This window comes from Bubalus bubalis, chromosome 6 (genome assembly GCF_019923935.1).
Source record: "Bubalus bubalis isolate 160015118507 breed Murrah chromosome 6, NDDB_SH_1, whole genome shotgun sequence".
NCBI classification, from domain to species: Eukaryota; Metazoa; Chordata; class Mammalia; order Artiodactyla; family Bovidae; genus Bubalus; species Bubalus bubalis.
Window position 1 is genome coordinate 56712641 of NC_059162.1, and position 27713 is coordinate 56740353.

General features: G+C 39.5%; 1 protein-coding gene and 1 pseudogene across 5 annotated transcripts in view; one reads left to right on the forward strand and one right to left on the reverse strand.

The window, feature by feature from the left end:
• Positions 1-2618: 2618 nt before the first annotated feature.
• On the forward strand, positions 2619-4655 carry LOC112585778 (annotated as a pseudogene).
• Positions 4656-6452: 1797 nt separating this feature from the next.
• The window catches only part of HS2ST1 (heparan sulfate 2-O-sulfotransferase 1), a 180484-nt gene continuing 159223 nt past the window's right edge, over positions 6453-27713 (reverse strand). For 4 of the 5 annotated variants that reach the window (XM_006080491.3, XM_006080493.3, XM_025288342.2 and 1 more), the window contains 4 exons: positions 18804-18942; positions 11226-11323; positions 8687-8844; positions 6453-7759 (listed from right to left, as the gene is read on the reverse strand). In XM_006080491.3, the coding sequence (XP_006080553.1) occupies positions 7530-7759; positions 8687-8844; positions 11226-11323; positions 18804-18942 (625 nt within the window). In that variant the 3' untranslated portion in view covers positions 6453-7529. The remainder of the gene's footprint in view (positions 7760-8686; positions 8845-11225; positions 11324-18803; positions 18943-27713) is intronic. The other variant, XM_006080492.3, reaches the window with a different exon arrangement.

Here is a 27713-nt window from a genome sequence, read left to right on the forward strand (position 1 = left end):
AATTTATCAATAGTTGCTATTTCACAGCAATTAGAAAACAAGAGTTGATACAAGTTGAACAAAAAGGTACTTTTCCCTCTTTTAGGAAATAAACATATATAGATATATATATACACACATACACACATAATATTATCTTTTAAAATTCAAAGTGGTTAATTTGCTATTGTATTGTATAAAAAAAAATTTTCCCCTATTTTCAAAATACTGAAAAAAGCGCAGAGGCTGAAAAAGAAAAATCACACTTGCCACTTTAAAAAAATACATTACCATCTCAGTGGTTCTGTTTATTTGATTATAAAGTTAGGTATTATAAGGACTCTGCACTTGTCAGGCTCCTAGGACTATATTAGACCACATGGGATTAAATCTAACCCTTTCTCAGTCTCCAGGAAGGATACTTCTCACCCACCCTGAAAGATGATAGTATAAATGCCCCTATTCTGAACAGCTAAACTGGGAAAGAAAACCTGCCCACCTGGAAGCAATCCAAGTTATAAAAGTTTATGAATCTGTGGGAGAGACCGCCTGGATCAGAAAGCTATTCTTTGGATATAAGTTAGGAGCTGTTTTGGAAGTATATAAACTCTTTTAGGCCAGTAGGGTATAGATTCAAAAGTGATTTCTCCATAAATAATAACCTGCTACAGGGGTTGGCAAAGTGCAACCCGTGGTCCATATTTGGCCTGTCACCTGTTTCAGCAATAAAGTTTTATTGGGACACAGCCATACTCATCACTTATGTGTTGTCTGCTTTTATACTAAAATGGCAGAGTTGGGTAGCTGTGGTGGAGACCGACGGCTTGCCAAGTCTGAAACTGTATGTTCTCTCTGAATCTTCTGACCCTAGATCTATGTGCCACTGTAGTTACCTAAAAGAGCTGATGCACCGTAAGATTTAGCTGGACTCAGAGAATAACCTACATCCTAGGGTTCCCTAGCAGATAAATGTCAGATGCCCCATCCCAAGGCGGTGTTTTACTTTTGGGCAAGGAAATCATTTGTATCTATTTTCAACAAATGCCTGCAAAAGGTATTAAATTCACAAAAAAGAAAGTCAAGTAAGAAAAGTATGCCTGTTGATATACTCTTAATATTGTCCTATTATTGGGGGGGGGGGAAGGGTGTTATAATGACTTTTCCTGTCAACTTCTTTTAGCTTTTCTTTAAATTTGTCCAAAATGTCTTTTTATAAGTTGCACTCTCTCCTCCTCCCATACAATCAACAACCATTAAAGCAAGGTGCCTGAAATGCTTAACATAGTCTGGTGAGGCCCTGTTATGGGATATTTATTTAAACTAAACATATTAAAGGTTACCCTTTTAGAAAATGTTTCCAAAATTCTTTATCTTTGCTACTCAAGAAGTGGAAGAAAGTAAAGAATGTACAGGGAAATAAAATTCTGCAAAATATACCTTAAAAAACCAGAGGTATAAAATAGCTACCATTTCTGAATGGCAATGTAAAATAAAAACAGAAAAGTCTTCCACATTTGAAGAGCAAATTTTCCTCTGCCCTGAGTGAGCTAATGAAATCTTTTTGCAAACAGGGAACAAACTCCTGAACTCAAGCAGCTGCTCATGAATCTCTAAGAGTTCACAGGTGTTTCAATTTTCAATAGTTGTTGAAACAGGGAAGATAAAACACTGAGAAGATATTTATTAAATTCATATCAAGATGAACTTTTTTCAACCAGCTTGTAAGTGAACTTTTCTCTTTTCTTTGTTAAAAAACCAATGATATGAAACTATATGTTAAAGATGTTTCCATAATACCTTACATTTATATCGCACATAACAATTTTCAAAGTGCTTTCACATGCCATCTCATTTAATCCTCACAACACCCCTGTGAGGTAGGTACAGCAGGTATTATATCCTCATTTCAAGAGGAAACTGAGGCAGAGAGAGGTTAAGTGACTTGCCCAAGGTCACACAGCTGATAAGTGGCAGAGCCAAGTCAAGAAATCAAGATTTCCGACTCCTCGTCCAGTACTCTTTCCACTTTAACTACTGCCCCCAAGTATGAATAATGTACTTCGTATCAAAATTGAAAGGTTATTGAAGTTCATTTCAGTGATGTCTTAACAGTAAAGTTAAATGAGAAATACAAGAACAGTAGATCTGATGGTTTTACTTGACGTAATAAAATTGGTGCAAAATCACTTGTCTAATTACTTATAACCTTTTGGTCCAAATACATAAAATATGCAATATTTACAGCATTTTCCTTTTTTTTTTTTTTTTGTAAATGCAATGCTTTAAAACACATTATAAAGCACCTTAGTAAAAACAGTCTACAAGGAAAAGTACAGAAGTAGGAAAATCCTACCCATACCACAGCTCACTAATGGAGATATAATATGGAGTCACCGATACCTCAGTTTACAGCTTTACAAATAACCCATGGAGAAACAAACACTAAATTTACTTTTTTGATATTAATATGTGGAAGCCTTAACTAAAACTTTAGGCAGGGTGGATCCTGGTGGTGGAGGAGAGAGCAGCACGGAGCAGAGTGCCCAGGGCTGGGCTTCTGGGGCCCCGGGCAGCTGCCCCGGGTGCAGCGCTCACCTTGCCAGTCCCAGCACTTGCCCTCCGCCGCTGCAGCCACCAGCATGCTGCACCCGCTGCTGCTTGCCTGGCTCTGCCTGGCTGGCTGGCCTGGGGCCTCCTGCAGCTGCCAGCTGCCCTCTGAGGGGGGACCCCTGAGCGAGGGCTGCCACACCAAGCTGGCCGAGATCATTGTGAATGCCAAGGTGCTAGCGCTGTACCAGGAGTGGCATGGCCTGTACAGCTACCTACCTGCCCTGGCAGTATGCTGGGCTCTTCTACTGGGCCCAGATCAAGATGCTGTGCAACCAAGCGTGGGGCAGCATGCTCCAGGTGCCCGCAGGCTCCAGGCTTAACCTCACTGGCCAGGGCTACTTCTCCTGTCACTCCCACACCATGGTCCAGGATTACTCCTATTTCTTCTTCCTCAGGATAGATAAGGAATATAACCTCTAGCCTCATGGAGTCAATTTCCAAGATGCCATCTTTCTAGACACTCAACAGAAGGCTGTTTTCCAGCCTTCAAATTGTTTGCATGGGCAGCAGCTGGCGACCTTCTCCAATGACTGGGAGGTCCAAGAAGACACCAGGCCCAGGTACCACATCTGAGAGAAGGACCTTGGAAAGATCCACAAAGCTACCAGCATGGGCAATGTAGCCAAAGTGCAGCATATTCTCTTGCTTGGAAATAATCGCATAAACGATGGAGACAAGATGAACAGGACTACCCTCCACTTGGCCTGTGCCAATGATCATTCAGCGGGGGTAACTCTCCTCCTGGAGAGAAAAATACCTTCCTAACCTCTGAAAAGAGGACAGTGCTGATGAAGGCTGTAGAATGCCAAGCAGAGGAGTTTGCAACTATTCTGCTGGAGCATGGTGCCAAGCCAAATGTCACCAACGTCAGCAGCAGCACTGCTCTCCACTAGGCTGCCTTTTGCCAGAATGTATCACTTGCAGCAGAGCTGCTTTCATACGATGCCAATAACAGAAGCCAGGAACAAGGATGACCTCACACCACTGTTACTACAAGTGAAAGGAAACAGCAAATGTTTGGAGTTTTTAGTACAGAAAGAAGCCAATATATATGTGGTTGATAAGATGAAAAGAACAGCCCTCATGCTTGCTGTCAGTTATGAGTCAAATGCAGTCAGTCTTCTTCAGCAAGGTGTTAACATCTTTTCTCAAGATGTTTTTGGACGGACTGCTGAAGAATGTGCTGTTGTTAGTGGCGTTATTATTCACCAACTGATTACTGACTATAAAGAAAAGAGACACCTCCTGAAAATAGCAACTCAGTGGATGAGAATTCTGAGGAAGACTCTTTAAGCAGGTTTTCCAACAAGCAACCTGGTGTTGATTTACGGCCTACATCAGACGATAAAGTCTTAAGATTTTAAAACCAAGGTTGAAGAAGAAAAGCAGCAGAACAAAAGTAGTGAAATGCAAGTATCCGACAACATATGTGATGCTGCTCAAGACTGGATTCGTTCAGCAGAGAAAGAGTAGGAAAAAAATAGCAACCAGCTGTTTCCTGCTACGGAGAATGAAGATTCTGATAGTAGCGATCCTAGCATGCATATGAAGGAAGTAAAGAAAAAGGACAATGAAAAATGGACACCAAAATAATATGTGATTACACCAATATGTGAAATGACCAATTCACTGACTAGTGGTCTGCTGCATGTGAATGATGACAGTATTTTAAGTAAAGTGGATCAGGATGATGGCAAGCCTGCAAAGAAAATATCTAGTGAACAGAACAAGGTCGAAGAACAAACTAATTCTGTGGATGACCTTGATGACTTAATTCAGTCATCTGAAACCGCTTCCAAGGATGGCGAGTTGAATTCCATATTGCTACATGAACAATTTGGCATGGGGTGTAAAGATTCTGTTAGCTTGTTGAAAATTCGGGGTGCAGTTCTTTCTATAAAAGATTAATAGAACTTTAAAAAAGCCACCGTGAACTACTTAGAGGAAAAATTAAAATGGAAAGTAAGGTTAGTGGGCTGCAGAAAGAGTTGTCAAGAAACAAAAGAAGTGAAATCACAGAGCAACAGAGAGTGGAGTGGGAATGAGAGCTCCTCAGCTCGAGATGAACAGTCTTTTGGACTCTGGGAGAGGGAGAGGGTGGGATGATTTGGGAGAATGGCATTGAAACATGTATAATATCATGTAAGAAATGAATCGCCAGTCCAGGTTCAATGCAGGATACAGGATGCTTGGGGCTGGTGCACTGGGATGACCCAGAGGGATGGTATGGGGAAGAAGGTGGGAGGGGGGTTCAGGACTGGGAACACATGTACACCCGTGGTAGATTCATGTTGATGTATGGCAAAACCAATACAATATTGTAAAGTAAAAAAAAAAAATAATAATAATAAAGCAAGAAGAAGAGAAGAGAAAAAGTCTGGTATGTTATATGAAAAAATTAGGGAGCAGTTAAGAAGAAAAGAAGATTGGTAAGAAGTTGAAATAAAACAACTTGAGTTCACTCTCAGAGCACTAGAAATAAAACTGAAGACTGTGAGAAATAATCTGAATCAGGCTGTAAAAATGAGAAATGACATCAGAAGCAGCTTTCTCGAGAATGGAATGCAAGAATCTTACAGAATGGAATCCTGACCTTGCCAAACAAAAGGAGATAGAAATGGCTAATAAGGAAATGAACTCGAGTCTATGTCAGAGGATTCACTGGAGGTGACTCATGTTATTGTGCTAACTTAGAAGATGAGCCACAGGATTTAAAGAAGACGTTATGTCAACTCACAAGTCAGATGCAAAAAGCACAGGATCAACATACAGAGGCCCTGAGATGTGCTGAGAAAACACAGGATCACATCCAAAAACTTGAAATTGAAAATGCAAGTTTAAAACCACAGGTCAAAAAGCAAGCAGGCAAAACTGAACAGCTTCAGAAAAACCTGTTAAGTACAAGTTTGATGATCTTACAGTAGAGCTAGAAACTGCATCTTCAAAATGTCTGCACCTGGATGCAAAAAGTCAAGTTCTTCGACAGGAGTTATTATCTATGAAAGAAATGCAAAAGAAATGTGAACAACTAGAAAAGAATAAAAAGAAGTTGGAGCAAGAAGTAGTGAACCTCAAAAGTCATATAGAAATGAATATGACAGAACACAGTCAAGCAGAGCAGTATAAAACAGTAGACTGAAGAAAGGGCAAGACAGGATCTAGTAAACTAAAAGAAGTCAACTGCTTTTGTAGATATAAGCAGCATCTTAAGAAAACTTAGAGCAATCATGAAATTAGAATAATGCTTGAATAAGAAGTCAGATCCTAAAGGAAATACTAAAGGAATTCATCAATCCTGAAGGAATCCTAAAGGAATTAGTCAATCCTAAAGGAAACCAGTCCTGAATATTCACTGGAAGGACTGATGCTGAAGTTCCAATACTGTGACCGCCTGATGTGAAGAACTTACTCACTGGAAAAGACCCTGATGCTGGAAAAGATTGAAGGCGGGAGGAGAAGGGGACGACAAAGGATGAAATGGTTGGATGGCATCACTGACTCAATGGTCATGAGTTTGAGCAAGCTCCGGGAGTTGGTGATGGACAGGAGACCTGGCGTGCTGCAGTCCATGGGGTCGCAAACAGTCGGACACGACTGAGCGACTGAACTGAAGAAGTCAGATGCAACTCAGCATTAAAGACTTGGAATCTGAACTCTCCAAGATGAAGGGGACGACAGAGGATGAGATGATTGGATGGCATCACTGACTCGATGGTCCTGAGTTTGAGCAAGCTCCGGGAGTTGGTGATGGACAGGAGACCTGGCATGCTGCAGTCCATGGGGTCACAAAGAGTAGGACACGACTGAGCGACTGAACTGAAGAAGTCAGATGCAACTCAGCATTAAAAACTTGGAATCTGAACTCTGCAAGATGGAAACCTTTTAAGAAATTTCTAATAAAAAGCAGAATTGGGAAAATATAAGCAACTCTACCTAGGAGAACTAAAAGTTAGAAAGTCATTGGCAATTAAACTAGACAAAACTAATGAAAGGCAGGCAGAGATCAGAATATAACTGGAGAACTAGAAGAAGCTGCTGCTGAATTTGAATCTGGATCCCATAGAGTGTCTTCTCTAGGATCCACAGATGAGTCAAATCTATATCAGGACCCACTTTTAAAAACATCACAAGAATATGTACAGATTCTGAAGAAAAAACATATGATCTAAAGGATAAACAGTCAAAATTTCCCTACTGGACTGTTTATATTACATATTCACTTTTTCCCATTAAACATGATGAAAAAATCTTTCTTAAAGGAAAATATTTTAACTTTAGGCAATGTCAACATTCTCTCAAGTGTTTCCCCAATCTTAGATACTGGGGAGATAGGAATAAGAAATACTGCTTTCTTTTTACAGTATTAATAATGATTTAAATTGGTTTTAACACCAATAATCATCTTTTAAAAGAAAACTAAAATGACCTACATAAACATGGGCAATTCCAACTACAGCAAAAACATTTTTAGCAACCATGATCAAACATTTAAAAATCAAGCACACACTGCCAAACAGTTAATAACACTAGCCAGTAGGGGAGTACAACCCAAACCTCCAGGCAAAGAAGCAGATGGATTCATCTTCATTGATGGTTAGTTGAAAAAGATGCTTTATCAAAAACAGAGTATCAGAACTTTTCTGTAACTGCATCTAGCCTTCCATTAGACCTGCTAGGTATTTATTTTAGGTGATGTGTAGGTTTTGTCCAGGCAGGAGGTTATAACTCCCACCAAAATTTAACCAGAAAAAAATAGGCTGAAACTTAAACTTCCTGGACCACTGACCTATCAGCCAGAATCTACTTCCTTGACGTCACTGTCTGTACCCTAATGCAAAGTGTCTTATATACCCATCAACAATCCAAGTTGTGGAGCTGAGAACTAAGGTAAAGACAAAGTCAAAGTTGTAGTTCAAGAATCTTAACTGTCACGCCTGTACTCAGTTCGATTTAGGGTAAATCTTTTCATAGAAAAAGTTCTGTGCAAGGATGTAGAGGTCTCCATCTTTTTCTCGTACAGCATGGGCTCTGATGAACTGGAACTGCTCTAGTGCAAACTCATAGAACTCGTTCTCCATTTTCCAAATGTCAGACTGCTGTAGTTTTGCAATGGTTTGTTTAGTAGGGAGTTTCTTCTCTGTGGTTTTCCTAAGATGAGATTTCTTTCCTACTTACAAAGGCAAAAGAGAAAAGGTAAATAAATTCTGAGAACACACATAAAAATCAATGCCTGTTTATTTGAACAGATGACATGTGGAAGGCAGGTAACATAACTGTTTCATCTTAAAATCATTCAGGCAAAAACAGTGTCCTAATCAGTGATTTGTTCCTTCATAAGACAAATCTTTATACTGGTTAAAGATTTAATGAGATGTCAAATAATAAAAGTAAGGATTGCCACTTGGTAAAGTGTAGATGGTCACTGTACATTTTATACTCTCAAATGCTTGGTGTTCTGACTAGTTTGTTTTTAAAGATATAAAATATCTATTTTCAAACTTTGGACTGATTTCTCATAACCTCTATTCTGTATACCAATGTACTAAAAGCTAAGGCATATGAATATTCTAGGAAAAAAAGAGTTCCTCTGCATGTTACCAAAGAATATGGGGAAAAAAATCAGGATTAGACTGGACCAGCACAGTCACCTTCAGATTTTTAATACCGTCAAGGCTATTGAAACATACTTTTAGGAGCATTATAACAGACAAGAGCACAGGTTCATTACCAACATGATTCAGTCTTCTGATCCTACCCATACCTAAATGGCACCAGACGTGTCTAAAGCGTGGAATGCATGGCCGGCGTTACTGAGTATTACACAATTTCTAAGGCTGGCACTATAGTCTGTATCTTTCCACTATACCCACAATGCCTTTTAATTATCATCTCATGCACGTTTATTCATTCAAAAGATATTTAGTGAACACCATCTGTGTGCCATGTTTGTTCTGTATTGAAAATGGTGAAGAGAAACGGACAATATACCTGCCTTTCTGGAGTTTTACTCAACAGACTTCAAATCATACATATTTTGCAAATGGCAAAATTAAAGTCAGCTTAAAAAAAACAAAAACAAAAACCATCCTTTATATACCTGTACGATAGAGTTCTGTAGCACCCCTGAAGAACCGGGGTAAAGCTGCCTCCAGTAACATGATAAAATCTTCAAGCTCTTCAGTTACTCCCACCAGAAAGTATTCATTAATTAGGTTATACTTGGCTTGATCCATAGCCCACCTGCTTCCCACATTCCTAAAACCAAAGAAAAAGAATAAAAAACCTGGTTGTAAAATCTGCTAAGTATTTTTGATGACTTTGACACTGTATATTATGGAAAAAACAGATAAACATGTGTTCATTCAAAGCCTTAATGCCCTTTTATTAATGTCCTTCGGGAGGCACACCTGTTCTTAATTTCCTTTGCCTCTGTCTCCAATTTCTGCTGAACCATGCAGGGCTAATTCAAATTTTACTAGGCGACACAACATGAACAGTTAAAAAATATGCATATTTATGTATCTTCCTATCTGATTTAGGCATGAGTGCATCTAATCTTTGTTTACAGTTGACGCTTGAACAACATGGGTTTGACTTGCACAGGTCCACTTATATGCAAATAACTTTCAATGGTAGATATTATAATACCACATGAACCATGGTTGGTTGAATCTGCCGATCCAAGGAATCATGAATACAAAAGGCCAACTATAAGTTATACTGGAATTAACCCCTGCCTTGCTCAAGGGTCAACTGTACTCTAAACTTCACTCATTTTAAGAGCTAGGAAGGTCTAAGCAATTTTGTGTAGTGGTTATCTTCATTTAATTTATGAATTTAGGTTTTTTAAAGAAATGGCTCTGCTACGGATCTTTTAATTTTTACATTGTCAGCTACTGACTGTTAATAGCAATTTGGCCCTAAATAAATTATGCCTTTGGATTCTTTTCAGCATTGACATTTCCTAATCCCGATTCCAAGCTCTGCCTTTAAGCAGTGTGATATTGAGCGAGTGTCTTTCACCCTTCTAAACTTGTTTTCTCAGCCATTAAAAAGCTGGGGTGGGGACTTCTCTGGTGATCCAGTGGATAAGACTCCACATTTCCACTGCAGGGGGCACAGATTTGATCCCTGGTTGGGCAACTAAGATTCCCCAAGCCAAAGGATACAGCCAGGAAAAAAAAAAACCAACAAAAAAATACTAACACTTGTGAAGTCCCTTGAGGTCCAGCTAGGACTCTCTTCTTTCTCTGTCAAAGGCAAAGGTTTTAACCCCTGGTTGTGGAACTAAGATTCCACACTGCATGGCTAAAGGACTATGGCTGGTTGGAGAAGTAAACAAGCTGATTTCTAAGGTCCCTAAAGAAGTTCAATTAAAATCTCATTAACACCCAACAGAAAAGTATACTATTGTTCTAAGGTGGGGGTGGCAAGGTTTTCCTATGAAGAGCCAGAGAGTAAAGCCCAAGATGGCTTTACAGGTCATATGGTCTTGATCACAATTACCTAATTCTGCTTCTGCAGTGTGAAAAGAGCTACAGACAATAAAAAAATAGATAGTTGTCTTTCAAAAAAATTATTTATAGAAACAGGTATTGGGCCAAATTTGGTGTCCAGGTTGTAATTTACTGATTCCTGTTGTAAGGAAATGATTAAAAATTGAGAAGACATTCTTTCAAAGTGTCCAAGTCTTCTTATGTTATTATAGTTGACCTTTGAACAAGAGGGTTTATGGGTGCCAACCAGACCCAATCCCCCACTCCCCAGTTGAAAGTCTGTGTATAACTTCCAGCCAGCCCTCCATATCCCCAGCTTTATATTCGAGGATTCAGTAGTGCATGATCATGCACTACTGTAATACATATTAAAAAAAAAATCTGTGCTTACGTGGGCCCTCAAAGTTCAAACTTGTGTTGTTCAAAGGGTCAACTACATTATGTGTTGATAGAATCTACTGAGTAAGACCTTAAGGTTCACAGTGACCTAATGCTACATTTCAAACGATGATGGAAAGAACAGAAGGCATTCCTTGTGTCTCTCATGGTTTTAAGGAAGACACTAACTGCATGTGTTTCTTGTTTGTTTTTCTACTTTTCCTATTAAAATGATTGACTAGAACAAATAAATACATACCATTATTTTTACAAACTGAAAACTCAGCACATCCTGAAGAAATAAACTCTATTAAAGATAAAACATTTTTATTTTACCTTAGCTTCTCTCAAAGTCAAATCAGTTTAACAGTAAAACCAGGTAAATAATTTACCCACTAAGCCTCTTCTTGATCTAAAATGGGTGGCTAAAACAACAAGCTTAGGAGAAAACGAGGTTTATGAAAGGACTCCTGACTTCTAATTAAGAACACTGCTAGAATATAGCAATATACATAATATCAAAAATCTTTAAAAACCAGCATCTGAGAAATCATGGCAAGCATCTTATACATGAAGAATCTTTTTAAGGCACTTTTTAAGGTAACTAAAAAACTAGATATTACTTAATTACATGTTATTTTTGGTCTGGTCTTTCATAAACTTCCTTACACTGAGCCCTTGATTAATGCATCCACCTTTGTGAAATACAGATATGGAGAAAAATAAGTAGATTATCGATTAACGCTAACTTTATCTCCCTACCAGCATTCCGAGCTGTGGCCACAGAAGAAGGGGATTTGAAGCCAGAGCTTCTCTGGAGCACAGTCTGAGCCTCCCTCAGCTACACATTCATCAAAGGTCTGGAAAAAATACAGAGCAGAACATGTGAGCCATAAACCCGAGTTTCACCTATCAATTATCTTAATGGCAGCAGAGAGCTGGATGAGATAGTGACTTAAAGTGATAGGTTACAAAACATACTTGAGACACTGAGCAAAGTTAAACATGGGCTTTTCTCATATTTTTGTTTCACACCAATGTTTATAAGAATTCTTTTACCATAAGAATGGAACATCCCCAGATAATAACTTGTCCTTGAAATTAAGTACTGGTTTATGTTGAATCTGTGTATTTATATTTTCTATCCCCTTACCAAAGTAAATTAAATAAAACTCAAGATACTCTTCAGGAAATAATTATTTGAAATAATATAAAGTAGAACTACACTTAAGTCTTTCCCTTTTTCCTCATTAAAACGGACAAAAACATCATTGTACAGGCAAAAGTGACCCCAGATACTTACGACTGATATGGCCCCCTCTCCGAATGCATCTGACTAAATTAATTAAAGGGCTTCCCAAAATGCAAAAGATGCGGGTTTGATCTCTGGGTCAGGAAGATCCCTTGGGGTAGGAAATGGCAACCCACTCCAGTATTCCTGCCTGGACAAGAGGAGCTTGGTGGGCTCCTCTTCAACAGAGGAGCTTGGTGAGCTACAGTCCAGGCGGCTGCAAAGAGCTGGACATGACTGAGTGACTGAGTACATATACAAATTAATGAAAAGGGAAAGAGACTCACAGGTTATGGGTCTAAAATTAAATCAGCTTCACTTTCTTGAGAACTTACTACTATCTGTCACAGGCACTTTTACAGTAGGCTTTATCTATCTGAAATGATATTAAGATGCCAAACTTAGAAGCTCAGGCTGTTGCAGCAGTCATCTATAAATACCACCTGTTACTTCTGAGAAGAGAGAGTATGAAAGAGTAGAAAGAGAATGCATCCAGAGTCCAGACTTCTGAGTTTCTAGAACCAGGTTTGACCTTATCTTGAGTAAGTCATTACGGCCTCTAAACCTCATTTTGTAATACATTTCATATAAAGTTAGATAAATTCAAAGGTCCCTTTCAACCAAAATGCTATTGAGAATAGGACCCCAAATCCTTAGATCTATGAATAGAGAAACAGTGGGATAATTATCTTTATTCTGGCAACATTTAAGAGGCAACAGCAAACTGCAGTCCACAACTGACTTGCCCCTTTCTTTTACAGATGGCCTTTCCCATGATACAGGAAAACGTTTTATGACTTGGGCTTGAATCTTGAACCAGAAAACTTAAGTTTTGTGTTAGTCTCCTCATCTAGAAACCAAGGACATAGTCTTATTTTGAAGAAGAAATAAAATGATGGATGTAAAACAATCTACCACAAAGACTGGCTGGCTCATTATAACCATTAAATAAATGGGATGTATCCATGTCTGTCTCTCTCTCTCCCCACCTGTCCTCCCTAACAGTCAAATACAATGTTTTATTGGTTCTTATTCTCCTTGACCTCCACAGCACTTGTCTATTTCTTTGAACACTGCCCTTTTGGGCTTTCTGTTGCTTCTCTGTACCTTTCTGAACATACTATCATTATCTTCTTTTAAGGCATGTTTTGGTCCTTCTACCAAGTATGGAAATTCAGATGTCTTTTCTTACCTACACCCTTCCTTAGCTTATTCACACTTCCTTGGAATACTTTATGATTTCCAGGCAGAAGCTTTCCAAATCTGTACCCCTAGATGAATCACTTCTTACGTATTTTCTGATACCTAGTGTGCCTTTTCATTGAGTTTCCAGTATTACCTCATATTTTGTATTTCTGGCAATACAACAACATTGCCCCTTGTAATTCAGACTCAAGATCTCAGAACATTTCTTAATTTTTCCTCTACTTCACTTAACTTCCTTGAGGTAATGTCTTTCGATCTTTTTTTTTTTTCCCTCCAATCTTACTTTCATCAGGATTTCACAATGCCATTTCTCCATCCTTACAATCACTTTCTAATCAGGTTCTGTTTCCTCTCTTCCTTCAATCTGCTCTTAGACCACCAGATAGTCTAAGTAGTCACTTTTACAACTTCTACTCAGAAAACGTCAAAAGCTTCTAATATATTGAAAGAAAGAAGACACAAACTCTTTATCCTGGCTTTAAAGAATGCTTCATACTCTGACTTCAATGTGCTAGTCTTATCTCTATGTATAACTTCTTTACCAGATTAACCTGTTCTACAGTTTCTCAAGCAAGTCATATGTTCCTGCAGATCTATATATGTTTGCTAAATACATTTTCTTTCTCTGAAAGTGCTGTCCTCTACTAATCTAATATACAAGACGCTATCTTTCCAATGACTACTCTGGCCTCAGGTCACTCATTCTTTTAAACTCATATACATTAATTATATACTGCCTTGTAATAGGATCAACTGTTAGAATCAGATATGTATATCTATTTATCTAAAGAACTTGTTTCATCTACTTTGAAAAAAAAATATTATGTTCACTCTTCCAAACTACAGAAAAACTTCTTGGAGGGATCACGCAGTATGGATTTGTGTCCTCCACAGCATACAATATATTGTTACACCAGTTGTTTGCACAATCAATATTTGTAAATGGCTGGGGAAGACTGCACTTCGGAGATTTTGCATGAGGTTTAAAGGCACAATTCTGGTTGAGATGAAGACAGGAGTGGTAACATTGTTTCATGAAGCATTTTGACGTTCCTTAAAGTTCTCCAAAATTATCTTAGGATTCCCCTTCCCCCAAACACACACACACACACACACACACACACACACACACACATCACTCTATTTTTTAAAATGAAAACATCTCAGTTTATACTTAAGACTCAATCAACCCCATTTCCATGGCCATAGTATTATTTCTGAAATTTACCAGATGGTCTATTTAAATTTGCTGGTCTGAGTCACTTTCTAAAAATTGGTTTTATTATCCTTTATGCCAACTTGTAGCACATAAAAACAAAACCTATGTATCTATCTCTCTACCATGTTCCAGGTTCCAATAAATCAAGTGGTGATATATCAGAAGGTTTCTGATTCCGTGCCTATTCAATTTTAAATGAATCCCAAATCACAGTATGGTGCCTCTGAAACTCAGAAGAGGTGCTCTGCTTCATTATACCTCTGTCTGAATAGTCGGGAGGAGGGAGGAGGGTTCAGGATGGGGAACACATGTATACCTGTGGCGGATTCATTTTGATATTTGGCAAAACTAATACAGTTATGTAAAGTTTAAAAAGAAAGAAAGAAAGAAAAAAAAAAAAAGAAATGAATTACTAAGGTGATTGTGGGTGAACTCACAAACTGTTCCACCATTTTGTGTGTGTAAAATTCAAAGACATTAGAAAGATTTTGTTTAAATGTAATAAATTAGGGTATTAAAAGAGGTTACAGTATTAAAAGTTTACAGACAGTCACTATATAGACAAATTTAAATATCCACTATTGGAATCAAAACTGATTAATGAGTAAGCATGTGGGATTGCTATTTTAACCCAAGTTCTCAAGTTAGCCAACTCCTACTTCCTGTGTTCTAAACTGCTGAAAGTATTTGTTTTTCAGACAAAGCAAATGTGCTGATAATCTTCAAGTTTACTTTTGGCCAGTAGCTTAAAATCTGCTAAAAACTTTCCCTGGTGGCTCAGACGGTAAAGCATCTGCCTACAATGCAGGAGACCCGGGTTCAATCCCTGGATCAGGAAGATCTCCTGGAGAAGGAAATGGCAGCCCACTCCAGTATTCTTGCCTGGAAAATCCCATGGACGGAGAAGCCTGGTAGGCTACAGCCCATGGGGTCGCAAAGAGTCGGACACGACTGAGTGACTTCACTTCACTTCACTTTAAAATCTGCTAGCCAACTCTGGGAGACAGATTTACCACCAAAATCCACTCTTCCCTTCTTTTAATCACAATGTTTAGTTTCTCCTGCAGTTAGGTGTGGCCATATGACTAAGTTTTGCCAGTCAGCTGGAGGCAGAAGTAATGTGATCAAGTTCTGGGTCTCTTAGTTAAAAGGAAACTGGTGGGCCTCTACTTTCCTCCTACCCACGAGCTAGAAGGCAGATGCTGTGGTGACCCCAATTTAACCAAGCACATGAGGGCAAGCCCCTGAAGGGCAGCAGAGTAACAATATGGCAGGAACCTCACTCGCTGAATGACGGTGCAGAGCAAAGCTGCTCTAAGATCCTGGGCCCCTCACCTTTAGGCTTTTATGTATGACAGAAAAAAATCTATCTAAACATTTGAATTTCTTTGTTTTAAAAGCTTGATTTACCCTAATTCACCTACCACACATTTTATTAGACAATATAAAAGTGGAAAAATAGTTTGGGTTTTGCCTCCTTTATAGTTCCTTTTTATCATTTGGCAGAGGTGTGTCACTCCTACCAACTTCAAAGAAACAACACAAAGAAGGCCAATAACAAGGAAGATACAAAAAAAAAACAAAACAAAACAAAAAAAAAAACTATAAACAATCAGAAATTGGTGAACATACATGAGTGTGCCAGATCTTAGTGTACAACAGAAGTCCTATTTCTTTTATCATTTATTTATTTTTTAAGCCACAACATGTGTGGGATCTTAGTTCCCTAACCAGGTGTTGAATCCACATTCCCTTCATTGGAAGCAGTCTTAACCACTGGATTGCCAGGGAAGTCCCCCTGCTCTTTCTTTATAAATATGTGATGAAAAAAGTAAACCAAGTGAGAGAAATCAAGTTAACGCAACTCGAAACCATCTTTACTGTGTAAAACTTGAGTGAATCCACTGAGGTCTTAACCAAGATGAACGGCTCCGCTGACTCCAGCAGTGACACCAGCCCTCGGGTTTCTCTACTCATCACATCACACAAGCTGACAGTCACTCAAACGCTGGCCGCCAGAATTTTCCCATTGGTTTGCTAACTTCTATTAGCCTTCTCCTAAACATTTGGGCCACATTTCAGAAATGAACTTTTCTATAAATAAATGTTTTACTCTGATAAAACTTCAAGGTCTTAAAATACAAAATAAAAACAAACAAATGAAATAAAAACACTCTAGTCCAGATCTCTTCCTCTCCCACAAAACTCAGTTCAGCATACTAGAGAAACAAAGTTATAATCACCTTTTTCACTTAAACAACCAGATTATTTAGATTATTACTTTAAACATTTAATTCCTATAATCAAAGGTCAATAATTAAACAAAATTTGATGCTTGGTAGTGATGGCATTTACACTCAAACCCTTTTCTACAAATATCTTGCTACGCATTTTCTACAGAAAATTGGAAGCTGAGAGTTAGCTCCCCCTTGATTTCTGCTTAGATAAAAGGCTATCTGCATCTGTAGGCCCTACTGCTCTCATATTTAAAATGTATGGAGAAATAACAGCAACTATCCCATCAAATTATTGTATGGACCACCTGAAATGATACATAGTATGTGGCTTAAAAAAAGAGCTTGATACACAATAAGTACTCAATAGATATGACCTATTATTGTTGGCTATATTAAATAGTATTATTACCTAATTCCCCAAATGAAATAGGATAGCAACCACAAAACCATGGTATCCAGGGCTGACATGACAAACGGTGGATGTAGGAACCTATGTGACTGTGAATCTTTTCCTTACCAACATTAACATTCCTTTAATTGAAGGAGGGAGATGGATACTGACAATTACCGAGTAAGAGCTAGTGTAAATGACAGGGCTAAAATTAAAAAAAGAAATGAAGCAGTTGGCATTGAAGTGAATTTAGAAATAACTACTGATAAATTTTAAAGTACTAGGTCACAAAAGAGTTACATTACTAGATTTTACAAAATTTTGCAGACTTTCCATAGTAACATAAGTATATATTTTTCTAGAAGATTAAATAATACTAAGAGATTTTTTTTCAGTGTCCACTGAAAAAAAAAGGGTACTGTACCCTTTTTAGGCAGAAGATCAGTACCTTCTGCCTAAAGCTTTGAGACCAAGGAAAGAAATAGCCATTCTAAAAAACAAAAAGGTAAATATAGAACAAAAAAATTCCACTGCCTTCTCATGCAACAGAGGGCACTGCTAACTTGGGAAAACATTAATTGTTGGATGTTAATTATTATAATACATCAAGTATCCAGCATCACTGCTATGCAACACTAGGTTTAAAAGGTGCAGAATTCCCTCACTGAGCCACTTGCTAAGTGTTCACAGACAACCTAAGCACCATAGTAGATGTGGGGTTGACAAAGGTGAATGAAGTATAGTCCCTGCTTCTGGAAGTTCACAGCATTCTGGAGAAGACATATATGTAAACAAATAATTCAAGTACCACAAAATAAATATTTAAAAAATAGTGACATGAATGGAGTGCTCTGCTGCTGCTGCTAAGTCGCTTCAGTCGTGTCTGACTCTGTGAGACCCCATAGACGGCAGCCCCCAGGCTCCCCCGTCCCTGGGATTCTCCAGGCAAAAACACTGGAGTGGGTTGCCATTTCCTTCTCCAATGCATGAAAGTGAAAAGTGAAAGTGAAGTCACTTAGTCGTGTCTGACTCTTTGCGACCCCATGGACTGCAGCCTACCAGGCTCCTCTGTCCATGGGATTTTCCAGGCAAGAGTACTGGAGTGGGGTGCCATTGCCTTCTCCGATGGAGTGCTCTGGGAGCTTTGAAAAGGACATGGCTATCTGCCAGAAAAGACTTTATGAAAGAGGTAACACGAGCTGGATCTTAAAGGTGGACAAAGAGTTTTTCAGAGTGAAGGAGAGACATTCTAAACACAGGGAACAAAACATGCGCAAAAAGTATGAAGGGATTAATACATTTGGAGGAATGTGACATTTCATGCTGAGGCACTGGGGGCTTCAGGGGAGAAAATGAGGCAGGAGAGGGTGGCTGCAGGCTCTGTCAGACTGCATCACTCATGTGTTGGGCAACCCTGTGAGAAGGGTGGTTCCAACAAAGGTGTTCCACCAAAAGAGTGAGAAAAGAGTTTGGTTTCTTAGGAAAGCAAGTCTGGGGCTGCTCTGGAGGATTCACTTCGATAGAAGACAACTCGAATCTGAACCTGCTAAGTAAGAACTCTGTTGAGCTATAATTTTCATCTTGCCTGAAAAAAATAGCTGTTTTAACAAAACAGGCTCCCCAAACAGATGAACACAAATCAGCGTCAACTCCCATCATCAAGATTTAGAGAATCAAAGTATATATCAAATATGTCATATTCATGAACAGCTATAGTAAGCTCACAGAAAACTGTTAATAGGACTATAATAAAACAAATATTCACCCCTGGAACAAAAGTAAAATACTTTTTAAAAGGACAAAATATACACTCCAAAATATCAACTGCAAAATAGTTTATTTTTGCTTCTTCATACTTTTTTGGTTCTTTTGAAATGTTCCACAATAAGCAAGTAATATATTTATAATCACTAACAAATTTCAAAAGCATTCACTGTTCATTGCATGCAATTCATAAACAATTATCTGTATAAAAATTCTGAAGCTAAAATACTACCTTTTTGTCTCCTTGTTTTCGTCTTCTTAATCCTGGTCTATAATCATCTCCAAATCTCAGAAAGTAATAGTAAGAAACTAGCCTCTCAATAGGATCCCTTATGACATTAATGTAAATAGGCTTTTTCTTCACTCCAAATCTGAAACAGAATAAAATTTAAATGGTGAAATCAACACTTTCATTCTGTCTGGGATGTCCTGAATTATAAGTTTGAGGTATTAATTCTGTATGGAAAAAATATGAATTAATTTAAATAGAGTATGTGGAGATTCGGAAATATTTCATGACTAGTTATATTACAATGAAGTAGTAAGACATCTTCACGACCCAGTAATCACAATGGTGTGCTCACTCACCTAGAGCCAGACATCCTGGAATGTGAAGTCAAGTGGGCCTTAGAAAGCATCACTACGAGCAAAGCTAGTGGAGGTGATGGAATTCCAGTTGAGCTCTTTCAGATCCTGAAAGATGATGCTGTGAAAGTGTTGCACTCAATATGCCAGCAAATTTGGAAAACTCAGCAGTGGCCACAGGACTGGAAAAGGTCAGTTTCCATTCCAATCCCAAAGAAAGGCAATGCCAAAGAATGCTCAAACTACTGCACAACTGTATTCATCTCACACTCTAGTCAAGTAATGCTCAAAATTCTCCAAGCCAGGCTTCAGCAATACGTGAACCATGAACTTCCAGATGTTCAAGCTGGTTTTAGAAAAGGCAGAGGAACCAGAGACCAAATTGCCAACATCCGTAGGATCATCGAAAAAGCAAGAGAGTTCCAGAAAAACATCTATTTCTGCTTTCTTGACTATGTCAAAGCCTTTGACTGTGTGGATCACAATAAACTGTGGAAAATTCTGAAGGAGATGGGAATACCAGACCACCTGATCTGCCTCTTGAGAAATGTGTATGCAGGTCAGGAAGCAACAGTTAGAAGTGGACATGGAACAACAGACTGGTTCCAAATAGGAAAAGGAGTACGTCAAGGCTGTACATTGTCACCCTGCTTATTTAACTTCTATGCAGAGTACATCATGAGAAACGCTGGGCTGGAAGAAGCACAAGCTGGAATCAAGATTGCCGGGAGAAATATCAATCACCTCAGATATGCAGATGACACCACCCTTATGGCAGAAAGCGAAGAGGAACTAAAAAGCCTCTTGATGAAGGTGAAAGAGGAGAGTGAAAAAGTTGGCTTAAAACTCAACATTCAGAAAACAAAGATCATAGCATCTGGTCCCATCACTTCATGGGAAATAGATGGGGAAACAGTGGAAACAGTGTCAGACTTTATTTTCTTGGGCTCCAAAATCACTGCAGATGGTGACTGCAGCCATGAAATTAAAAGACACTTACTCCTTGGAAGGAAAGTTATGACCAACCTAGATAGCATATTGAAAAGCAGAGACATTACTTTGCCAACAAAGGTACGTCTAGTCAAGGCTATGGTTTTTCCAGTGGTCATGTATGGATGTGAGAGTTGGACTGTGAAGAAAGCTGAGTGCCGAAGAATTGATGCTTTTGAACTGTGGTGTTGGAGAAGACTCTTGAGAGACCCTTGGACTGCAAGGAGATCCAACCAGTCCATTCTGAAGGAGATCAGCCCTGGGATTTCTTTGGAGGGAATGATGCAAAAGCTGAAACTCCAGTACTTTGGCTACCTCATGAGAAGAGTTGACTCATTGGAAAAGACTCTGATGCTAGGAGGGATTGGGGGCAGGAGGAGAAGGGGACGACAGAGGATGAGATGGCTGGATGGCATCACTGACTCGATGGATGTGAGTCTGAGTGAACTCTGGGAGTTGGTGATGGACAGGGAGGCCTGGCGTGCTGCAATTCATGGGGTCGCAAAGAGTCGGACACAACTGAGCAACTGAACTGAACTGAAAGTAGTAAGAATTTTAAAATTACAAATGAAGATACAGGAGAGAGGGGAAAATTGAATGACAAATAATCTTAAATTTTACTAGCAAGAATTACATAAAACATTTCAATTTTATATAGCAATGAGTTCTGATTTCTGGCCCACCAAACCAGGTAACTGTTATTTATGGACACAGCAGAAGTCCATACAAGTGTGACCATTTGAGCTTACCCTCTGTGGTGCTAATTTTAAAAACTAGATAGAAGTGAAAGACATTAAGTCTTCAGCATTATTCATTCCTTAGGGAATGAAGAGAGTTGACGGAACACAGAAGGTGTTTGCTTTAGCAATCCCTGTAGACCCTAGAATTGTCTCGCTGGCTCCTGTTCTCGTATCCTCACTTATCTCAGCCTTGAACTGCAGTGTTACCCAACTCTCCACTTTCCTTTATTCTTCGTTTAGCACAATTACCAAGTTCTTCTGATTTTTTCTTTTGTAGGTTTTTCACAGATTTGATCTGTCTTCATCTCTTCCTTTCCTGTCACAACTGCCCTCTTCGCAGGCCTCTTGCTTAGAGCACTGCGATAATTGGTGGCTTTGTAATTAATAATAATAATTAGTTTTCTTGCATCCAGTCTCTCTCCCTTTCAACTTACCTTCATGCCAATTGTCAACTGATATTTCCTAAAACACCACTGATTAGATCATTCTCCTTAGGAACCTGAGATACCACTGTTTATGTTGACATCAAACCCAAACTCCTTTGCTTGGTTGTTAATATCTGCTTGCCTTATGTCTTGGGACCCACCTTATTGATCCAAATTTATTTTCAACTCTCCACAGATAAGAAATCATCTATCAGTTATAATTAGGTCCCCCTCTTTTACTTCCCACCAATATATCATACTTCTAGTTCTCGATACATGCCTTTGCTCATTGTCTTCCTTAACTAGAATGCCATTCATATTTCCCTATTCTTTTCATTAATTAATTCATTCAAATATATTTTTTTTGTGTATCTAATACATGCCAGGAACTATTTTAATATTAGGAAAACAATAATGGGGAGAAAAAGACAAAATTCCTCATCTTGCCAAAGTTAACATTCTACTTGGAAGAGACAGAATGTAAACTATTAAATAAGAAAATATCTTAATGGTAAAAATACTAAGGAGAGAAATGATGCAGTGAAAGAGAACAGGGAGAAGTGGGGACAGTACAATTCAAACTAGGGTTTTCCAGGGAGGCAGCACTATTATTACATTTTTTTAATATTTGGCTTCCCTCATAGCTAAGTTAGTAAGAATCTGCCTGCAATGCAGGAGACCCAGGTTCAATCCTGGTTCAATCCCTGGGGCAGGAAGATCCTTTGGAGAAGGAAATGGCAACCCACTCCAGTACTCTTGCCTGGAGAATCCTATGGACAGAGGAGCACGGCAGGCTGCAGTCCATGGGTTGCAAGAGTCAGACAAGACTAAACCACCACAGCACTATTATTATGTGATGAGAAGAGAGCCCTGTTGATATCTGGGAGAAAGTGCTCCAGGAAGATAAGACTTCCAAGCAGGAAGGCCCTAAAGCAGCTAAGTGCTGGGCATTTTTGAGAATCAACAAGGAGGTCAAAATGGCTGATGCAGCATGAGGAAGGGGGTAATGACAGAGCATGAGAGTGGAGAGAAATGGGGGTGATGGTGGGGAAGTGTAGACCACGTGGGGCTTGTAGGGCAGTATAAGCATCAGGAGGGAGCCTGAGTTAGCAGAGAAGCGTCATGATATGGAATCTAAAGTACAGCATGGTAGCTGTAATCAACAATGTGTGTGTGCGTGCCCAATCACTCAGTCATGACCAGCTCTTTGGGACTCCATGGACTTATAACTTAGATTTCCCTTCTTACTAAAAATTTTTTTTAAAGGCACCCAAAAAGCACATCGGAGAAGGCAATGGCACCCCACTCCAGTACTCTTGCCTGGAAAATCCCATGGATGGAGGAGCCTGGAAGGCTGCAATCCATGGGGTCGCTGAGGGTCAGACACGACTGAGTGACTTCCCTTTCACTTTTCACTTTCATGCATTGGAGAAGGAAATGGCAACCCACTCCAGTGTTCTTGCCTGGAGAATCCCAGGGACGGGGGAGCCTGGTGGGCTGCCATCTATGGGGTCGCACAGAGTCGGACACGACTGAAGTGACTTAGCAGTAGCAGTAGCAGCAAAAAGCACATAGCTAACCTAACCAGTTTCACATTTCCTCTTACTTTTGCCTGTTACAATGTCTTACACACACACAAACATTCTATAAATATTTTATACTAAATTCTTAGCAAATAAGTAGTGAAAAGAGACCACAGAAGAGAAAAAGCAAGATGCCAAGATAGAACTTGCTTCTCTCAGCCTTTGAATTACTGAAAAGTAACTGAACAGGACATTTCTAATTTACAAACAGGTTGGATTCTGTAAGAAATGCTTTGTGTGTAAAAAGGGGTCAACTCTGTTGAATTCCAGTCCTTTTTCTCACTATTAAGCCATTTGTCTAAGTCATTAAAATCTTCTGTACATATGGAAATACCGAAAACTACAGAGAACTTTAGAGCCTCTTGCTGAAAGTGAAAGAGGAGGGTGAAAAAGTTGGCTTAAAACTCAACATTCAAAAAACTAAGATTATGGCATCTGGTCCCATCACTTCATGCAAATAGATGGGGAAACAATGGAAACAGTGACAGACTTTATTTTCTTGGGCTCCAAAATCACTGCAGATGGTGACTGCAACCATAAAAATTAAAAGACGCTTGCTCCTTGGAAGAAAAGCTATGACCAACCTAGACAACATATTAAAAAGCAGACATTACTTTGCCAACAAAGGTCCATCTAGTCAAAGTTACAGTTTTTCCAGAAGAATTGATGCTTTTTGAACTGTGGTGTTGGAGAAGACTCTTGAGAGTCCCTTGGACTGCAATGAGATCAAACCAGTCAATCCTAAAGGAAATCAGTCTCAAATATTCATTGGAAGGACTGATGCTGAAACTGAATACTACTGAAACTCCAATACTTTGGCCACTGGATGCAACAAAATGACTCATTTGAAAAGACCCTGATGCTGGGAAAGATTGAAGGCGGGAGGAAAAGGGGATGACAGAGGATGAGATAGTTGGATGGCATCACCGACTTGATGGACATGAGTTTGAGCAAGCTCTGGGAGTTGGCGATGGACAGGGAAGCCTGGTGTGCTGCAGCCCATGGGGTTGCAAAGAGCTGGACATAACTGAGTGACTGAACTGGACTGAACAGAGAACTTTTTGGCAAAACATTATTCTATTAAATTTGTGAGTTGGTTGATCAGAGCTTGGGGTATATTTTTTCAATGAGCAACTCATAAACCTATAAAATCAACAACGATGCAGTAAAATTTTTCTCACAATTTTTAGAAAAGGAAACAGTATTGTTGCAAATCTTATGGCATTGTCAAATTAGGTATCAGAGTAGACGCTCCATAAGGGAAGAAGACTTTCTCTCTGGTTCATAGCTTTACCATTAATGTTTAGCATGATGTCAGACAGGTGTTGGATATTAGAATCAGGTTGAATGAACTGTTGTGAATTGGCTACTTACAAAAGGCCTTCCTGTGGAACAGTGTACTCACCAGTGAGAAGAAGGTTGGGAGGCATTAGGGAAACATACCTGCTACCTTAACTGATAATCAGATATAATGAAATCCCTTATGATTATACAGTGGAAGTGAGAAATAGTGCCTGATGAACTATGCACTGAGGTTCGTCACACTGTACAGGAGACCAGGATCAAGACCATCCCCAAGGAAAAGAAATGCAAAAAAGCAAAATGGCTGTCTGGGGAGGCCTTACAAATAGCTGTGAAAAGAAGAAAAGCGAAAAGCAAAGGAGAAAAGGAAAGATATAAGCATCTGAATGCAGAGTTCCAAAGAACAGCAAGAAGAGATAAGAAAGCCTTCCTCATCGATCAATGCAAAGAAATAGAGGAAAACAACAGAATGGGAAAGACTACAGATCTCTTCAAGAAAATCAGAGATACCAAGGGAATATTTAATGCAAAGATGGGCACGATAAAGGACAGAAATGGTATGGACCTAACAGAAGCAGAAGATATTAAGAAGAGGTGGCAAGAATACACAGAAGAACTGTACAAAAAAGACCTTCACGACCAAGATAATCACGATGGTGTGATCACTGACCTAGAGCCAGACATCCTGGAATGTGAAGTCAAGTGGGCCTTAGAAAGCATCACTACGAACAAAGCTAGTGGAGGTGATGGAATTCCAGTTGAGCTCTTTCAAATCCTGAAAGATGATGCTGTGAAAGTACTGCACTCAATATGCCAGCAAATTTGGAAAACTCAGCAGTGGCCACAGAACTGGAAAAGGTCAGTTTTCATTCCAATCCCAAAGAAAGGCAATGCCAAAGAATGCTCAAACTACTGCACAATTGCACTCATCTCCCACGCTAGTAAAGTAATGCTCAAAATTCTCCAAGCCAGGCTTCAGCAATATGTGAACCGTGAACTTCCAGATGTTCAAGCTGGTTTTAAAAAACCCAGAGGAACGAGAGACCAAATTGCCAACATCCGTAGGATCATCGAAAAAGCAAGAGAGTTCCAGAAAAACATCTATTTCTGCTTTATTGACTATGTCAAAGCCTTTGACTCTGTGGACCACAATAAACTGTGGAAAATTCTGAAGGAGATGGGAATACCAGACCATCTGACCTGCCTCTTGAGAAACCTACATGCAGGTCAAGAAGCAACAGTTAGAAGTGGACATGGAACAACAGACTGGTTCCAAATAGGAAAAGGAGTACGTCAAGGCTGTATATTGTCACCCTGCTTATTTAACTTATATGCAAAGTACATCATGAGAAACACTGGGCTGGAAGAAGCACAAGCTGGAATCAAGACTGCCAGGAGAAATATCAATAACCTCAGATATGCAGATGACACCACCCTTATGGCAGAAAGTGAAGAAGAACTCAAAAGCTTCTTGATGAGAGTGAAAGAGGAAAGTGAAAAAGTTGGCTTAAAGCTCAACATTCAGAAAACAAAGATCATAGCATCTGGTCCCATCACTTCATGGGAAATAGATGGGGAAACAGTGGAAACAGTGTCAGACTTTATTATTTTGGGCTCCAAAATCACTGCAGATGGTGACTACAGCCATGAAATTAAAAGACACTTACTCCTTGGAAGAAAAGTTATGACCAACCTAGATAGCATATTCAAAAGCAGAGACATTACTTTGCCAACGAAGGTCCGTCTAGTCAAGGCTATGGTTTTTCCAGTGGTCATGTACAGATGTGAGAGTTGGACTGTGAAGAAAGCTGAGCACCAAAGAATTGATGCTTTTGAACTGTGGTGTTGGAGAAGACTCTTGAGAGTCCCTTAGACTGCAAGGAGATCCAACATGTCCATTCTAAAGGAGATCAGTCCTGGGTGTTCTTTGGAAGGAATGATGCTAAAGCTGAAACTCCAGTACTTTGGCCACCTCATGTGAAGAGTTGACTCATTGGAAAAGACTCTGATCCTGGGAGGGACTGGGGGCAGGAGAAGAAGGGGACAGAGGATGAGATGGCTGGATAGCATCACTGACTCGATGGACATGAGTTTGAGTAAACTCTGGGAGTTGGTGATGGACAGGGAGGCCTGGCGTGCTGCGATTCATAGGGTTGCCAAGAGTCGGACACAACTGAGCGACTGAACTGAACTGAACCTTAACTGAGAGAGCCAAGAGTCTTGTAACAGGCAAGGGCAGGACAGTGGGGCAATGACTCCATTCTTAGATTGTGAGATTCCCTGGGCACCTCTTTTATCATCTCTATTATTAGCCACTGATCCACCTGAGCTATGCCCTTGGGAATTACTTCCTTCCAGAATATCTCCTACCAATGCTATGCTAATGCTAAGTCACTTCAGTCGTGTCCGACTCTGTGCGACCCCAGAGACGGCAGCCCACCAGGCTCTCCCGTCCCTGGGATTCTCCAGGCAAGAACACTGGAGTGGGCTGCCACTTCCTTCTCCAAAGCATGAAAGTGAAAAGTGAAAGTGAAGTCGCTCAGTTGTGTCCGACTCTTAGCAACCCCATGGATTGCAGCCTAACAGGCTCCTTCATCCATGGGATTTTCCAAGCAAGAGTACTGGAGTGGGGTGCCATTGCCTTCTCCTACCAATGCCTCCTCTTTTCTCCTAGTCCCTGAAATGTGGAACAGATGGTGATTCTTACCAAGTAGAAGTGAAAGAGGGATATGGCATTTGACAAAATTCTTCTTGCTGTCTGGGAAATGACTTTCTGGGGCGTGGCTTTAGGTGGCATTTATCTGTGTGAAACATAATTTTTAATGAGATAATCTATGTGAACTTATTCTGAAAATGGATAAGAGTTATTATTTATAGGTCAGAGTATGGGCATGTAGACATGGAAGCAAAGAATTATAACTGAAAGTAGGCATGATAAAACAGCACTGGACCATTCAGCTCAACTAGTTAGGAAACAAGTTTACATTTACGTCTCTGGCCAACCAGGTAGTTTTACACCAGTGGAAAAATACGTTCTGTAGTTGTAGACTCAGCTTTAACCCTGGCCAGTCATCTGAGCAATTCCTCAGGAGGGCTCAGATGGAACAGTAGAAAATTCATCTTCACTCCAGGAAACTTAACTATTATTGACCCATTAGAACGCAATGTTTCTAGGAAGAGAAGAACATATTTCCTAAGAATCTGTCATGTTAAATGATGATCAAAAGGGAAAAAGTATAATCTGAGCAGCAAGTTGGTAAGAAACCTTATTCTTGCTGTATTAGCATACATGGTATAACAATAAGGAAGACAAACCAGGAACATTTCTTTACACCCATACTCTATATAGCCTGGACAGATGAATGAACATCAAGAATAGTCAAAAGAAGTGCACACTCAGAACATTTGAAAGGAACCTTGACAACTAGAAGATGATGAAGCTGAAGGAGGGCTGAAGAGTCTTCATGAAGTTATTACACTTTGAGATTTATGCTTCACACTAGATTTAACATTTCAA